Consider the following 16,224-nt stretch of genomic DNA (forward strand, 5'->3'; position numbering starts at 1 on the left):
CCAGGCATGGTTCTGAACGCATCACAGGACTCAACACATTGCTTCCTCTTAGGGGTAGGACTGTCACCGTCCTTGTGTTGAGACGAGGAAGCCGAGAGGGGATAGTCCTGAAAGGGCTCGCACCTACTGTGCGGCAAGCCTGGGACCGGCCTCCAGGTCAACCCCACTCCCTACAGCCAAAGCCCCTGAGGACGGTGGGCCATGTTGGCAAGATCTCGTGCAGCCGGTAGCCCACAAAAGTTGGGGCTGAAATTGCTTTTCAGATGAGTGCAGCTTTCTCTTTAAAGATCTTTCAATGACTTAAAATAAAACCCGCCCCAGGGACTGCATGGCCCGCCCTGCCCACCTCTCTCTGTCTTGTTTCAATCCCTCGTTCACCAGCTCCCAACTCACCGGCTTCCTCTCGGTTCCTTCCACTCCTTCCCAGCTGTTTTTCTGGTCCAGAATATTCTTTCTTCTCATTCTTCCTTCAAACAGCCCACTCCTTAAATTTGCCTCCAATACCATTTCCTCACTCGTCCTTCCAGGCCCACCCACTGGAAGCAGATCTATTATTCTCTTTTCCAAGGCCTGCCTTGTTTCCTCGATAGCAATGATAATAATTAATCGATGTCTTTGATTATGTGTACTGTTTGTCTCCACCACTTGTTGAGACCTCTAGCAGGTCAGGGAGCATGTCGGGGTTATTCACCCTCAGGTCTGTCAGGCACACAGTAGGCACTCAATATCTGTTGAAGGGTTGTTTCTCCTCAGCCTGGTACAGACTAGGACCAGGTTTAGCATTATGTGACAGAAACCCACTTTACAGTGGGTTAACCAGATCGAGGGGTTACTTTTGTCAGAGGACGAGAAGTTGTCAGAGGTGGGGCAGTCCTAGGCCTGTTCAGTGACTCCTTCAGCACTGGGACCCAGACCTGTCTGGCCTGCTCTGTTCTGCCCCTCTGCCGACCTTTTGACCCCTAGCCTACCTCCACTGTAGGACTGAATTCCAGGCAGCAAGGCAAGGGGCAAAAAATGGGAGCCAGCTGCGTTGGCCCCTGCGAGGCTTTAAACCTGCATCTCATTGGCTGGGGCTGCCTGGGGTGGCCACACCCAGGTGCAAGGGAGGCTGGCAGATCGTTCCTAGTTGGGCACCCAGCTGCCCCCAATAAAAATCGGGGTTCCCATTGGTCAGCAGGAAGGGGACAATGGCTGTGGGGAAGGCAGCCCTCGGAGTCTGCTGCCGCCTCTCTGAAGGAGTCTCCAAATCAGTTTTTTGCTCTAGTTTATCAGGTGACCGACTTGATTATAAAGCCGTTGAACTCTCCAGATGAAAGGGTCCTTTAAAAGCTTCTAGTCCAGCCCCCTCGTTTTGCGGTTATAAAGACCAGGGGCCAGCTTACTGCAGGGCCGACATGAAGTGAATGGCTGAGAGCACTCAAGCCAGGGGTCTTCCTCCTAGGACTGAGGGGTCTCCTCAGCGCGCCAAGGGAGGGGGTGGCTGGGCGGTTAAATTCATCAAATAAAAGCTCAGGTCTTAGACACTCACGTTTGAGAAATATTACAGAATAATCTCTTTTTCATAGAACCTTAACCTGAACACAATTTACTTCTCAGGTATACAATGCTAAACAGGAGTTCAGTTTTTCTACATTCAGTTTAGTTTTTATTTTTATTTTTTTCTCCCAACAGGCTGCTCTTTTTAGGTTTTTTTTTTCATCCTTTTCACCAGTAAAATTTATGAGCATTTATTTAAAAGAAAAAAAAACACTGGAAAAACTGAAGAGAGAAAGAGCGATTATACATATGGAAAGTCATAAAGAACCACAGTGAATGTGCTGCGGTTATTGCTTTCTTAGAAAAACAAACCCGGCCGGGGCTTGGAATGTGAGAGTCCTGTGTGCGGGCGGGCGGGCGCGGGGGCCCAGGGCCATGGGCGCGGGGCGGGGCCGCGAGTCCCGTGAGGGGCGCCCCCCACTCTCCTGTCTCCCCGCTGATGGCCCCGGGGGTGGGGCGGGGGCGGCCAGGGAGAAAATGACTTTACCAAAAAACTTTTTTTAATTTAAAAAAGCTTCTAAAAAAAGCGTCTTTAGAAACACAAGAAGGCCCAGCCAGCCATTTAGCACATGCAAGCTGGGAGAGAAGGCAGTGAACACGGTCATCGATGCCTCACGGGCTGGTGGAGCCACAGCACGCCTCGAGCTTGGGGGGCAAATAATTGTCTTCTGTGTGTATGTGGTGGTGGTGGGGGGGGTGTTCTGAAGGACCGCTCCAGCCTTTGGGCCTCGGGAGGTGCTCCTTCCCCGAGTACTTGGGACAGTCCTCGGGAGTGAGGACGCGTTTGCAGATCATTCTTTCTGCTCCTCCTTCCTTGGCCTCTGGCCCAGGGTCTGGAGTTGGCCTCTGGCTCCTCCCTGACCAGCTCCGCCAAGCCCTGTGGCTCCCCTCCCTGGATCCCCCAAATCGTAGCTACAACCACAGGGTAACATTCCAGAAACTTTTGCTTGGGAATACAGAAGGGAAAGACAACGTAGAAAATAAAATGCCTGAATTAGACACTGGCGTTGGAACTGGTTCCTGACCTTTCGTGCGGCAAGCCCTCCGACCCGCTTTCACTCTGCTGGACCCTCAGCCGGCTCCCCCGCCCCTCTCCCCCTCCTTCCAGAACCATCCCTCCCCAGTGTCTCTCTCAGGCGCAGTAAGCAGCAAACCTCCCCCCACCCCCCCATTCTTCCCTTTACAGTGTGGGACACTCCTGCTCAGGTCCTCTCTCTTCCACATCTCTGTCCTGGGATCTGGGCTCTGACCTGAAAATTCCTAAAGACCCACCAGAGGAGCGCTTCTCTCTTTGGGTGGCTGCCCCCCCATGGAAAAACGTTGCCCCCCCCCCCCCCGCAAACAGCACCCCTGGCGGCGTCAAAGTGGCAGCCCTGTAGCTTCACAGCAAACATGCAAACAGGCTCTGGGCCCCCCGGCCGCCGTGAAAGCAAAACGGTCAGAACTTCCTCCTTCCAGCCTTCCAAGCTGCGCCCCCCCCAAGCCTGGTGACCTCCCCACTGACCCTCAGCGGGATGTGGCCCCCCTTGACCTCCACGACCCTGGGAACACTTATCCTGCAAGCAAGTGGGGCCCCATGGATCTCCCCTATCTCCCCCAAATGTGGAATGCCTCTCTCCGCCCTGCCCCGACTGGTCGCCACTGCTGTGAGTTTGAGGGGCCTGGGTGTGGGGGGCAGGGTAGAAAGTACAAGTGTCCTGGAATCTAAAGTGTCACAGCTGGAAGGGACCATGGAGATCATTCTGACCAACTTCGTCATTTCACAGACGGAGAAGCTGAGGCCCAGGTTCCGCAGGGCCCTGCCCGAAATCATAGAATGCGTTTGTGGCCATCCACTTTTAGAAGGCACCCCTTCTTCCATTTTGCTCTCTTCTGAAGTTAGACAATGTCTTTGAGTTAGTTGTGCAATTTCTTTCCAGTCACATGTGGCAGAAAACCAACTTGAAAAGGCCTAAAGCAAAAAAAAAAAGGAATTTGTTGGCTCATTCCTGGAGCTGGGATGGGCGGGATGGATAGGTCCACCTGAATCATCCAGCTTCGTCCTCGGACGGAGGAGGTGCTGCTGAGGGTGGAGGCGAATGCCAGAGCGGGAGGTGTGGGGTCTGCTACAGCCCACCTTTCGGCTGCCGCACATCCTCATAGACTCCCCCCCACCACACACACAGCTGTGCACACATAGGCTTACGCACACTGGCCAAGGGAGGCCTCTAAGGGCCGCCAGCTGCGGGGCCAGCCATTCTGCGTGGGCCCGTTTGTGCTCTCCGCGGGGGTCTCGTCCACTGTCTTTTTTGATCCTTAATCTGGACGCACTGGTTCTTCTTCTGCCTCTGTAACAACCTATTTATTCTCTAGGTTTTGCTTGGAGGGTCTCTGAGTGTCGTAGGCCCTCTGTCCCCACGCTCGGCATTCTCTGGCAGCAGGGCTGTCATGGGTAATGGTCCAGGTTGTGCCCGGAACAGAGGCCTCCGCTGAGAGGAGGCGGGACTACCTCTCCCCAGAGGGGGAGGGGCCCCTTTCCCCATTGCACATACAGTTTCTCTAGGCTTAAAATTGTGTCGTCTTCTGACAATACAAGCACTTAAAAGCTTAATAAGTGCATCAGTTGGAATGCTTTCTACAGCAACAACAGAAATCCCAATTTGTACAAAGGAAAGGTATATTCTTTTGTATTATATAGCCCAAAGGAGGGGCAACAGACTCGACAATATCCAGAGAAAGATGCCTCCTTCTCAAGAGTGAGGAAACGTTTTCCAGAAACTTCCTCCCTGGCTTCCCCTCACATCTCATTGGCGAAACTGGGTCACATGCCCTCCCTAAACCAATCACTTGCAAAAGAGAATGGGATTCCTCAGTTGTCTGAGGCTGCTCTTAGACGTAGCCCCTGAGCTGGGAATGGGGTAACGTTCTTGCAGGCAACCTGGGTTTGGTCAGGGGAGGGAGGGAGGGAGGGAGGGATGGAAGGAGGTGGGGGGAGGGAGGGACACTGTGACCTGAGTCAGTGTGGCTCCAGCAGGCCTCTCTGTCTGTTTGCCTTCGAGCACTTGCCCGGTCACCTGTCCTTGAACCCAGACCGCAGCCTGGTGGTTTCTTTCTCATGCTCCTAGATCTTGGTTCCCTGCCTGTTCCCCAGCTTTCAGCCTCATGGCCTCCACCTTCCCCCTTGCCTTGGACCCACGTGCAGGGGCGGGAGGGCAGAGCTGTGGCACTCTGCCCCGGGCTCCGTTCTAGCAAACTGGTCTTTATCAGGAGGCAACACCCAGCTTCCGGGGGTGCTTTGGGAAAAAACCTGGGGAACTAGGTTTAGCGTCCACCTGGGATCCAGTTTCCCCGCTTCCTGCCAGTGCAGGCTCTCATTTCAGTTTACAGCATGAAATTCATCTCTTCTAACTTTTTGAGACTCTTGGATAGCGCAGACTGCTGGCTGAGGCTGCAAGGGGCCCTGTTTCGGGGGCTGCGCCTTTCCCACCCATCCCCCTTTCCCATGGGCTCGTCTTTTCTGGAATTCGTAGAAGGCCCAAGAATGAGCCACCACCCCGAACATGTGTACTGTACGTGGGACAGAGTCCAGATTGTAGGACAGCTTCAGATTTAGACATAGAAAAATAAATCTTGTTTTTGTAATGCAGACTGAAGAAGGGCTCTGCAAAACCAACTTTACTGGCTGGGGGGGGATGGGGAGGGGGCAGATTAGAAAGCTTGGGAAGCCCGCAGGACTGTGAGGAATGGGGAAGCCGGTTGTTGATCTGAGGAAGAGTATGGTCCCCTGGGGACAGGAAAAGGACTCCAGCAACGATTAAGGAGATATAGGTGTGACTTTGTGGTCAAGCACTGAATAGTGTGGCAAGGACCCCTTCATTTCCCTACCTGGCAAAATCCTGTCATACAGCCACAGATGAAATGTCACCTTCTCGGTAAAGTCTTCCCTGGAACCTCCTGTATGGACCCATAGTGCTGAGTCCATAGCCCTACTGGTACTGCTTTTGTTTTTTATTAATCCTTACCCAATAATATGTTTATTGATCACACACACACACACACACACACACACACACCGGTTGCCTCCCATATAAGCCCCTGCGGGGGATAGAACCTACATCCTAGGTATGTGCCCTGACTGGGGATTGAACCCGCGACCTTTTGGTGTACGGGACCACGCTCCAACCAACTGAGCCAGGATGCTTGTCCTACTGGTACCTGTGATGCCACAGCACAGAAGACACACCGCTCAGGTCCTCTGCGTCAAGGAGAGCAGCCCCGGCAAGTCTTTTGCGCGTCTAATTCCATTCTGGTGACAGTGTCTGGTGACACCTGTCAGAGAACCAGCAGGCTAGTTGGTTCCTTCTGTCTTTCCCACCAGACCACAAGCTCTCTGAGATCAAGGACCAGTCAGCGGGGGTTGGTGGCGGGAGCACCATTGACTGACGGTCTGTCCCATCGCCACGTTGTGATGAGGCCGCACTTCCCACGGGCTGCTCCCAGCTGGCGACCGAGCATAGCACACACTGGGGCCCATGTTCGTGCGGAATCAACACCCTGATTACGGTGTTGGCTCAGAGACTGCGTGTCGGCCCTGCCGGAATGTTCTCAGAGCGGCGCTGCTGTCTGAGTTCTTCCTGCCCACCCTCCTTCCTTCCCCGCTCCGTTCCCAGGTGTGAGATCTGGCACCTGGTGAAGGCTCTCCTGCCTTCGCCCGATCCCTGCTCTGTACCCTTCCCGGGCATTTCTCCCTGTGAGTCTCCTGCATGTCTGATCTTGTCTTGGTGACAGCTTCTTGGAGGACCCGAGAGAACAGGGTGGGTTGGGTGCTTCTGTCTTCCTGCTAGACGGTGAGCTCTCTGAGATCGGGGACCAGTGTGTGCTGGGCATCGTCCCCGAGTGGAGCACAGCTCCTGGCCCAGCAGCACGAGTGAACGAAGGGATGAGACTTGAGAGAAGGGGCAGATAAGTGAGAGAGAGAGACCAGAGGAAGCTTCAGGGGGCAAGTGAGCCTTGCCTGGCCTGGAGGCTGCCGGCGTGGAAAACAATAGTCTTCGCAGAGGCTCGGCATCTGTGGAGGATGGACTTAGTGTTTTACTGTCTTCCCAGAGCTGGGGTCAGGGGAGAGCTGTGGGTGCCTATGTTGGGGTCACCCTGCCTCGGCATGGGGTGGGGCAGGGAGGCAGAGCAAGCAGATGGGAACCAGAAAGGGCCTCCTCAGCTGTCCTCTGCACCCAAGCCTGAGGCTCTGACCCAGAGCAGGGCCCCAGATGGTGCCAGGAAGCCCTGGGGCGCCCCCATGAGTCAGGGCAGATTTTCATCGATGTCTCCACCAGGAGGTCGGCATCCAGAGCCACAGTGAACTCCCCTGGGCAAGTTCCAGTTTCTCTGGTGCTCTGTGCAGTCCCAGAGGGGCCTGGGCCTGCTCCCGCCACCACACTGTCTACTCCAGTGACATCAGTCTACATTTCCCACCAAGGCCAATCCTGACCCTGGAGCCTGGTACCGGCCGGCAGGGGTGGAGGGAAATGCTGGCAAAAACTAGGCGCCTGTCTCTGCCGACTCCCACAAAGCCACTGAGGCTGCTAGGAATGGGGCTGGGAAGTGCCCTTCAAAAGGCCGTACCCCAGGGTGGGGCCCAGGGTATGGAGAGCCTTGGATGAAGCCAGTGTGACGAGCCAGCAGGTACAGAGGCTGGATGGAGCAGCGGTCCCGGCTTGCTCCGTCACAAGGACAAAATAGCTGGCGCCCAGGGACATGGGAGAAGGAGATGCTTCGCAAGAGGCCCCAGCCGGTGTGGTTACTCCAGAGCCTGGTTTCTTCTCCGCCTCCCAGGCCAGCGGTGGGTGCCCCGGGCTGTGGGCTGCAGCTCTGTGGGGGAGCAGGGTTCCAGCTGGGAGGCCTTAAGCCCCCGCTGACCTCCAGGCCCAGGCCTGTCCTTCATGGCCAAGGGATGGAGACCCAGCTTATTTTTCCAGCTGCCCTGTTTCCCGCCACCTTATCAGAAAGGGCGAGAAGGTGTCAGAGTTTAGAACCCCCACCCCGCCCTCCCCGTGGGACAGCGCCCAGGTGCAAGGGGGGAGGACAACTCTTGGGCACAGCTAGGCGACTTCTGTCCTGGGAGAGCTTAAAAGGCCCCAGGACATTTTCCCAGTCTCAGTTGACCTTCCCAACTGGGTGCAGCATGAAGGGGCTGCTGATTTTGAGTGTCCTGCTGGGGGCTGTCCTCGCCAGCGAGGACTTTGTGGGGTAAGGGTGTGGAGAGGGGCAGGCGGTGCCCATAGGGGAGCCTGGGAGGACTCGGCCTCAGGCCACTGCCCGGAGGAGACGAGCAGACAGACATGCAGGAAGGTGGCCAGCGAGGAGCAGGCTAGCCTGCGCCCCGGGAGGCGGGCTGACTGGGGACCAGGGCTGCGAAGGGGTCCGTCTCTCAGGGCAGCCTCCTGAGCCCTGGAGAATCTGAGCTCTGGGGAGGAAGTTCCAGGAAAGGAGGTGGGAGGAGGCCTGGCGGGCTTTGGAGAGAGACGGGGTCTGGACTGGGCCTGGGGGCGGCAGCAGCGGTGGCCAGAAGGCTCTGAAGAGCCCAGACCCTCTATTGCTCAGACACCTCATGCTGCCCGCTGCTCAGCCCAGAGGACCGAGGCCCAGCCTGGGGTTCCCAGGCTGCCTCCCGCCCTCCTCCCACCTGGGAGTGTGAGTGGCCAGTAGGGCCTTCTCAGACCCTCAGCTTCCCCTGCCCCCGTCCAGGCACCAGGTGCTCCGAATCTCTGTGGCCGATGAAGCCCAGGTCCAGAAGGTGACGGAGCTGGAGGAGCTGGAGCACCTGCAGGTCAGAGGACAAAGGAGCCCTCCCTGAGGCTCCAGGGCACCTCTCAGGCCAGCTGGGCTCACCCTGGGCCCTCACCACCCCCCCGGAGCCTGGGCTCTCTCTCCCGAGCCCCCCAGAAGGGAGACATGGGACCGATCCCTTTTAGGAAGGGATTAATTAACCTTGCCCCCGCCCCAGTTCCTGAATCTCGGTGCACTTGAACATCTGAGCAAAGGTTGGGGCACCCCTGTTCTGGTACTTTTCCCTCCCTTGCTGTCTCAAAGTCTCCCCACCCCACTCTGCTTCCTGGGCCATGTCTCTGACCATACTGGTCTTTGTCCTGGGTCTGGGGGTTCCCTTTGTCCTCTGCCCCTAATGTCCCCAGTTATGTGGGAAGTTCTGGCACCAGCACCTGCTCCCAGGCCGGCCCCTCCCCAGCCCGCTGTGACGGTGCCGGTTCTTGTCCTCCCCAGCTGGACTTCTGGCGCGGCCCTGCCCAGCCCGGCTCCCCCATCGATGTCCGAGTGCCCTTCCCCAGCATCCAGGCTGTCAAAGTCTTCCTGGAGGCCCATGGCATTGAGTACACGATCATGATTGAGGACGTGCAGTCGCTGCTGGATGAGGAGCGGGAGCAGATGTTCGCCTTCCAGGCCCGGGCCGCCTCCACCGACACCTTCAACTACGCCACCTACCACACCCTGGAGGAGGTGAGGGGCCTCTGTGACCACGTCCACAGGCCCCCGCAACAGGCCGGCAGAATTCGGCCAGGGTGTACGTGACACCGGCTCTGTCTCCACATGGCCTAGGGGCTCTGGGATGTGGCTGGTCCACACTGCAGGGCTCACAGCTGGCCCGCTAAGGGAGCAGTTAAGATAGGCATCTGGGCGCCTGGAAACCATTAGAGCCGTCCTGCCGTCCTCTCCCTCCCCAGATTTACGGCTTCATGGACCTGCTGGTGGCCGAGCACCCACAGCTTGTCAGCAAGCTCCAGATCGGCAACACCTACGAAGGCCGTCCCATCTACGTGCTGAAGGTAATGGGTGCCTTACGTATGGGTGTACACGGGCACGCGTGCAAGAATGGACACCCACGTCTGTGTGCCGGCTGAGCCCATGGCCGCTGGGAGCACGCTGTTTACCGGCTCCCCGTGCCGACGTTTGGGGAGGTCTGAGTCTCCATGCTGGTGTAGGCGTGTGCCCCCCTGCACAGCTCTGGCCATTGTCTCGTGTGATCTGGTGTTTAAACTTTCAAGTTACCCAAGTGTTTCCAATCCGGTGTCACACTGTGGGAAGTATCCTGGGCTGGGGTAACCCAGATAAAAGGTTTTATTTGTGAACTGCAACAGAAGAACAGGGCGGGGCCTGGAAGCCGGGCTGAGTTATATTTGCCCCGACCTTAGGCTGAGGGCAGAAGGCCCAGTTCTGCAGGGCCCCTGTCCAGCCCCCAGCCTCCCACCTGAGTGGGGGCCCCACACACAGAGCCTCAGCCTGATACCCAGAGAGCAGGTGGCCTCTGGCCCGGGGCGCATTTCCCTTCTAGGAGGCGGGACCAGGCCCAGCCGGCCCATTTGTCTGCCCCTCTCATCCAGTTTAGTACCGGAGGAAACAACCGTCCCGCCATCTGGATCGACACGGGCATCCATTCCCGCGAGTGGGTCACGCAGGCCAGTGGGGTCTGGTTTGCAAAGAAGGTAAGCCTGGGGAGTCGAGGGGGCATGGGTGTCCAAGGCCCACAGAGGCCCTTTGCACCCGGGGACAGTGCCAGCACAGGGAGGCCGAGGGTGGCTGTCTGCACATTGCTCCCCAGCACGGCCGATGCCCAACCTGGCCTGCTCTGCCTCTCTGCCCCCCACCCGCACTGCAGATCACACAGGACTATGGCCAAGACCCAGCTTTCACCTCCATTCTGGACAACATGGACATCTTCCTGGAGATCGTCACCAACCCTGACGGATTTGCCTTCACCCACAGCAAGGTGCGCCGTGCGCCTTCTCCTGTTCTTGGGGAAAGCGGGGTGGGCCTCTGGCCTCGGAGCCCGACAAGGTCCTCACCCCCATTCTCAATCCCCAGAAGTCAAGGGAAGGGCAAACAGACCCGTCCCCCTAGACCAGGGTTCACAGCTCCGGCGGTCTCGGCATCTCGGGCAGGTACTTCTCGGTGGGGCCTGTCCTGCGCATGCGGGGTGTTTAGCGCACCCTGACGGGCACTCACCGGAGGCCAGCAGCAGCCCACCAGTTGAGACCACCCAAAATGTCCTCAGACATGACCAATGTCTGGGTGTGGGGGGTACAAAACTGTCCCCAGGGGAGACCCACTGCCCCAGCCCTTCCTTCCTGCTTTTACCTTGAAGGTAGGCACAGCATGCCGTCAATCCAGTGTGCATGGGGCGGGCGCACCGAGTGCCCTTTTCACCTTCTGCCAGTAGAAACCTCTGGCCAAATGCCATCCATGGTCTCCTCCACCCTCCTGTCACCAAGAGCCCCCTTCACAGATCCCCCTCCCTCCCTAACAACTAGCCCAAAGTGCTCGCTGACCCCACGCTGCGTCCCCACCCAAGCTCCGGATGGGGTGCCGTGTGTTGACTGAGGCTCTGCAGCCCACACGCTTCCCTGCGGGCTCTGAACCCCGGGCCAGGGCGGGGATGGTGACGTGTCTCCTTCCTTCCTCAGAACCGCCTGTGGCGCAAGACTCGCTCCATCACAGCAGGCTCCTCCTGTGTCGGCGTGGACCCCAACCGGAACTGGGATGCCGGCTTTGGGTGTAAGACCCAGTGTGGTCCGAGGAGCAGGGATGGGGCCCCCGGGAATGCCTTCTGACCCTGCTTTGTCCTGTTGCCCCCTCCCCCAACCTGCGTCCTAGTCCTGCCCTAGCAGGGAGGGCTTGGGGGGTGGGGGAGTGGCAGGAATGTCAGCCCTGCCTCTGGGGCTCCCAGTGAGGAAGGTGGCACTCTGAGGCTTGCTGTCCCTTGTCTGTGACAAGAAAATGCCTCCCAATGGATCTAAGGTCTGACGCCTGCCCAGGGGTTTTCAGCTCCTTCCCTCTGTGGCCGCTTCACTGCAAGTGAAGTCTGGCTTGAGGCTCCCTTTGCACCTCCCTGGGCAGGTCTGTCCTGTCTGCCCAAGCCTGGCTGGAGGGAGGCGGGACACCCAGGCTGTAAAAGGCCTCTGGTCTCTCCTTAATCCAGGGGTGGGGGTGAGCCCTCCAGCACCCCACCTCACCCCCGACTGTGCAAGGACACTCCGCTTCGCTGTAAGGAAGCCAACTACCCCTCCTCTCCTCCCGCAGTGGCCGGAGCCAGCAGCAACCCCTGCTCGGAGACTTACCACGGCAAGTTTGCCAATTCCGAAGTGGAGGTCAAGTCCATCGTGGATTTTGTGAAGAACCATGGGAACATCAAGGCCTTCATCTCCATCCACAGCTACTCCCAGCTCCTCCTCTATCCCTATGGCTACACGACAGAGTCAGCTGCCGACCAGGCTGAGCTGGTACGCGCTGACCCCCAGTGCCCTCTGTCCCGGAGGCCGCGTTGGGCCGGCATAGGGTTTCACCCGTCAGAACCGCTTAAGGCACTAAGGGCCTGCCCAATGCCCAGCACCCTGTTCCTCCCTGGACCCCTGATGGCTTGGGAAGATTGGCAAGACAGACTGGCCTTGCTTTTGGCCTGGGAACCTGAGGCGTACAGTGGTTGGGTCACTTCTGTCACATGGCAGGGTGAGGGGAGGGGCTGGACTTTGAGCTGGTACCTCAAGCTCACACTTGGAGCTGCAGTGCGGCCGAAGGGCGGGGCAAGTGCCATCCAGTCAAGTGCCAGCTGCTCATCCTGCAGGGTCGGAGCTCCGAGGCCGACCCTGCAGGCCCCAGCAGGCCCCGTGTTCCCTGCTAGGGACCTGCATCTGCAGAGTACAGGTTCCGGGGTCACCCTGCCAGCCCTGGGCTTCCCCGGCCCTGCTGTTCTGGGGGCCCGGTGTGGCTGGCCATGACACGTGGTCCTGCTCGGTGTTTTCTCCAGGATCAGCTGGCTGAGTCTGCTGTGAAGGCCTTGTCCTCTCTGTATGGGACCAAGTTCAAGTATGGCAGCATCATCAAAGCCATTTGTAAGTGGGTGCACGGTCTCTGTGGGGGGGGGGGAGCCTGGGAGGAAGCTCAGCTGGCTTTTCCTACCCCAGGGAGTGTCCCTCCTGGAGGAAGTAGCCCAGAGGGCCCAGATCTGGGGACATGCGCAGGGAGAACGGCCCCTGTCCCACCTGAGAACTGCTGGTCCCCGGGGGCAGTGCCGGGTCCCCTTTCTCTGCCTTGACACCTCCCAGCAAACATGTCAGTTCCTCTGAGAACTCTTGTCCCCATGTCTCGGGGTTAAGTGTAGCTTCCCGCACGTAGAAGGTGGAGTGTTCTGCTGGCATTTGTAGATAGCCAGGAAATTCAACGTAAAGACTGCTTCTCCTGCCGTGGCCTTCAGTTGGAGACGCTACCCTCTCTTTCCCCAGCCTACTCAGCCATGTCACACCTGTGGGTCGGGGGGGGGGGGCACGCTGCCACACAGAATGGAATCAAGTCAACAAATGTCTATTTGTTGTGCGCCTACTATGCACAGGGCCTTGCTTTAACGTGCTTGGGAATAAAAAGCGCAGGTTGAAAAACTTACATTCCAGCCAAGGAGACTGATGATGAACATGGGTAAATGGTACCATGTGTCAGGTGACCAGTGCTGGGGAGAGAGAGGAGAACTAGAATGGAGGGGGGGGGGGTGCTCAGGAACCCTGGGGCTGGGAATGGACAGGCACGCTGAGGCAGAGGCAAGGCCCTGGACAAGTGTTGAAGGCAATGAGGGAGCCGAGAGGCGCTGCCACACAGAGGAAGCTTCTAGAGCAAAGGCCCTACTGTGTGGTTTGGTCCAGGGTTGTGGGAATAGCAGAAATGGCACAGACCCCTCGTGGCTGCAGCTGAGAGAGAACACAGGATTGGAGAAACAGGTGGGGTGCAGGCAGATCCTTGCGGCCCTGAGGGAATGCGCCAAGTTCACCACTGGCCAAGGGGGCAGGAAAAGCAGGGGACGGAGACCGGGGTGGGAGGGCAGCACACGCTTCTCACATACCTCCCTCCTGGGGCGCCCAGGTTTGTGCGGGCCACAGTCTCCCCCGGGGCTGGCCTTGCTTTGGGACTCCAGGCCCTCCTTGGGAACTCCTTCCACCCTGAGTCAACATTTTTGCTTCATTCAGTGTTGTCAAGTTAAATTCCGATATGCAGCCGCCTCCCTAACTGCTTGGTAACTGCACACCTGGACAAAGTTTCTTCTGAAAAGACAGACAAGGAGCTTTTGCTTTGACTTTGGCCCTTTGCACTGTCCCTTGCAGACCACAGCCCCGGGACACAAATGCTGGTGACCCAAGTGGGCAACTCTGGTGTATTTGGAGGCTAGACCAAAGCGGCTCCTGCAGGGTGGAGACAGTTTTCAGTGGGACTTTGGCAATGGCAGGAACCTTCTCGCACCCCCAGGGAGAGGAGAACCATTGCGGGCCCACCTCTCCGAGCCTCTTGGGCTGGGAACCTTCAGGGAGGTTTCTCGGGAGAAAGCCAGGCCGCTCGGTCAACAGCAGGGCTGAGTAGATGCTACTCCAGTCAACACTGCAGGGACCCTGGGCTTTGGGCCGTCGGCCTGGGCCATGCAAACGATTCAAAGTGCTTGACCTTAGCTCTCCTGTGTCTGTTCCTGCCCCAGACCGAGCCAGTGGAGGCACCATTGACTGGACCTACAACCAGGGCATCAAATACTCCTATACCTTCGAGCTCCGGGACACCGGGCGCTACGGCTTCCTGCTGCCAGCCTCCCAGATCATCCCCACGGCCCAGGAGACGTGGCTGGCACTCCAGACCATCATGGAGCACACCCTGAATCACCCCTATTGAACCCGCCCTTCGGCCCCCACCTCCTTAGCCTCCCTGACAACCAAATAAAGTCTGAGTGCACATGGAACAGAATCTTGGGACATGCGTGTGGGAACGCGTGCGGCGCGCCTGCCTTTTCAAGCGGGGGCAGGAGTGATTTAGTTCCTGCAGGCCTCACTGCAAATGTGTGGGCGGTTCGACCAGTTGACCCCTAAATCCCCCTGCATTCCAAGGTCCTGTGAAGTTGTATCCAAGTGGCATCTGTTTTAATTAGACCACCCTGAGCTCAGCTCGTCAGTGGGGTGATTTGTTCATACCGTAGTAGCAAGCAGCAGTCACAGCTGCTAGCCAAATGCCTGGCACCCCGCTGTGGCGAGGAATTCTGCTCATACAATGGCCTCGCTGGTCGGACCCATCTGTCTACAGCAGCAACAGCTTTGATATGGGGCAGAGTAATCGTGGTGGCCACCGAGGTCCCAAGTACATGTTGCAGCCTGGCAAGGAAACTTCTATAAGGCAAACGTGGTCTCCCAGTCTTGAACTGGAAGAGAGCAAGGAGGGTAAATGGGATCATCTTCGGAAGATGAAGAACTCCGATTTCAGGACCATTTATTAATTGTAGTGCATCACCCAGACTTTGCCTTGAGGACAAAAGTAGTTTCCTTTATATTTGCACCTCCTTTCTAGAATATTTCTTTCTTTCTTTTTTTTTTTTTTAAGATTTTATTTATTTTTTAGAGAGAGGGGAAGGGCGGAGAAAAAGAGAGGGAAACATCAGGGTGTGGTTGCCTCTCACACGCCCTCTACTGGGGACCTGGCCCACAACCCAGGCATGTGTCCTGACTGGGAGTCAACCCAGTGACCTTTTGGTTCGCAGGTTGGCACTCAGTCCACCGAGCTGCACCAGCCAGGGCCTTTTCTAGCATCTTTTGATCCACCGTCTCTGCTCCCTCTCCTGTCTCGCCCACCACCACTCATCATTCACAAAATTTCTCACACCTAAGCCTCTCCTCTCCTCTCCTCTCCCCTCCCCTCCCCTCCCCTCCCCTCCCCTCTCCTCCACAGAGTCTGGAACTTGTCTTCCCTCCTTTTTGGCTTGGTGAGTCTCACGGCTGTGACACTACATTAGTGGCGGGCACAACCATACCTAGGGTCTCTCAACATTTTTTGAAGCAAGAATCTACCTGTCTTCCAAATCTCTTAAGATGTGCCTGCCTGTAGAGCAGGGAACTACTCCCACGTTCCAAACAAAGCCAACGCTTTCACGCGGCCATAATTTCTACCTGCCGAAGATGGGTTCCCACAGAGCACGCTGGGGAGTTGGGGAGTTGGGGGGTGGATTGGTAGCTCCCCAGACAGAGGGGAATGGGGTGGGCATGGCAGCCTCTTCTTGCATCAGCCAGGTTGGGGTGTTAGAACTCCTGCAGCTCCGCTGACTCAAAAATCTTGTCTTTGCCACACAAAATGGGCTGAAGTTCAAATGTTTTTTTAAGGGACCCTTGGGGAACTTTCATTTTGACATTTCTTATTTTTATATACATATATAATATATAGAAAATATATATAATATGTTTTTATTTATATATATATTTGCTACAAAACATTCTAAAAAACAAAAAGAATGAGGCTGACTATGCACGCAGTATACATAAACACAAGGCGAGGTAAAACAATGCTTCAGTCTCTACAGAAACGTGACCTAAGAATTCTAAAACACTTCCTTCGAGTCATGTTTTGAAAAGCATTTCTCTTCAACCCACGAAGGTTAAGCTGAAACCCATTTTAATGGCTCAATTTGGGCAAGGAAAAAATTGATCTTTTTTGTTTACTAAAGACCGATAAGTAAAAAATAATACTCTTAATGATTTCAAGTAATTAAATCACCTAGCTTAAAATAAACTTCATTCTCTGATGGTAGGAAGTTTGACATCCAATCTCTAAAACCATCGATAGTGCAGACACCCAGTACGTGTTTTGTGGAATGAAGAAATGCTCTCCGTTTTTACTGACGAACTCGTGCAT

General features: G+C 56.6%; 1 protein-coding gene across 1 annotated transcript; it reads left to right on the forward strand.

Annotated features, from left to right (window-relative positions):
• The first annotated feature begins 7,438 nt into the window (after nucleotides 1-7,438).
• On the forward strand, nucleotides 7,439-14,932 carry CPA1 (carboxypeptidase A1). The gene is made up of 10 exons (XM_028525935.2): nucleotides 7,439-7,761; nucleotides 8,260-8,341; nucleotides 8,794-9,027; nucleotides 9,252-9,353; nucleotides 9,909-10,010; nucleotides 10,184-10,294; nucleotides 10,989-11,079; nucleotides 11,605-11,804; nucleotides 12,329-12,413; nucleotides 14,036-14,932. Exons 1-10 carry the CDS (start codon nucleotides 7,466-7,468, stop codon nucleotides 14,221-14,223), a joined length of 1,491 nt encoding a protein of 496 aa, XP_028381736.2. The 5' UTR covers nucleotides 7,439-7,465; the 3' UTR covers nucleotides 14,224-14,932.
• Nucleotides 14,933-16,224: the final 1,292 nt, after the last annotated feature.

Source organism: Phyllostomus discolor, chromosome 10 (genome assembly GCF_004126475.2).
Source record: "Phyllostomus discolor isolate MPI-MPIP mPhyDis1 chromosome 10, mPhyDis1.pri.v3, whole genome shotgun sequence".
In the NCBI taxonomy this organism is placed as follows: Eukaryota; Metazoa; Chordata; class Mammalia; order Chiroptera; family Phyllostomidae; genus Phyllostomus; species Phyllostomus discolor.

Excerpts from the sequence above, each read along its gene's own strand:
- CPA1 (XM_028525935.2), top strand. The coding sequence starts at position 7,466 with ATGGAGACCCAGCTTATTTTTCCAGCTGCCCTGTTTCCCGCCACCTTA. Across the intron at positions 7,762-8,259 it reads GCCAGCGAGGACTTTGTGGG|GCACCAGGTGCTCCGAATCT; the intron begins GTAAGGGTGTGG and ends GCCCCCGTCCAG. Across the intron at positions 8,342-8,793 it reads AGGAGCTGGAGCACCTGCAG|CTGGACTTCTGGCGCGGCCC; the intron begins GTCAGAGGACAA and ends TGTCCTCCCCAG.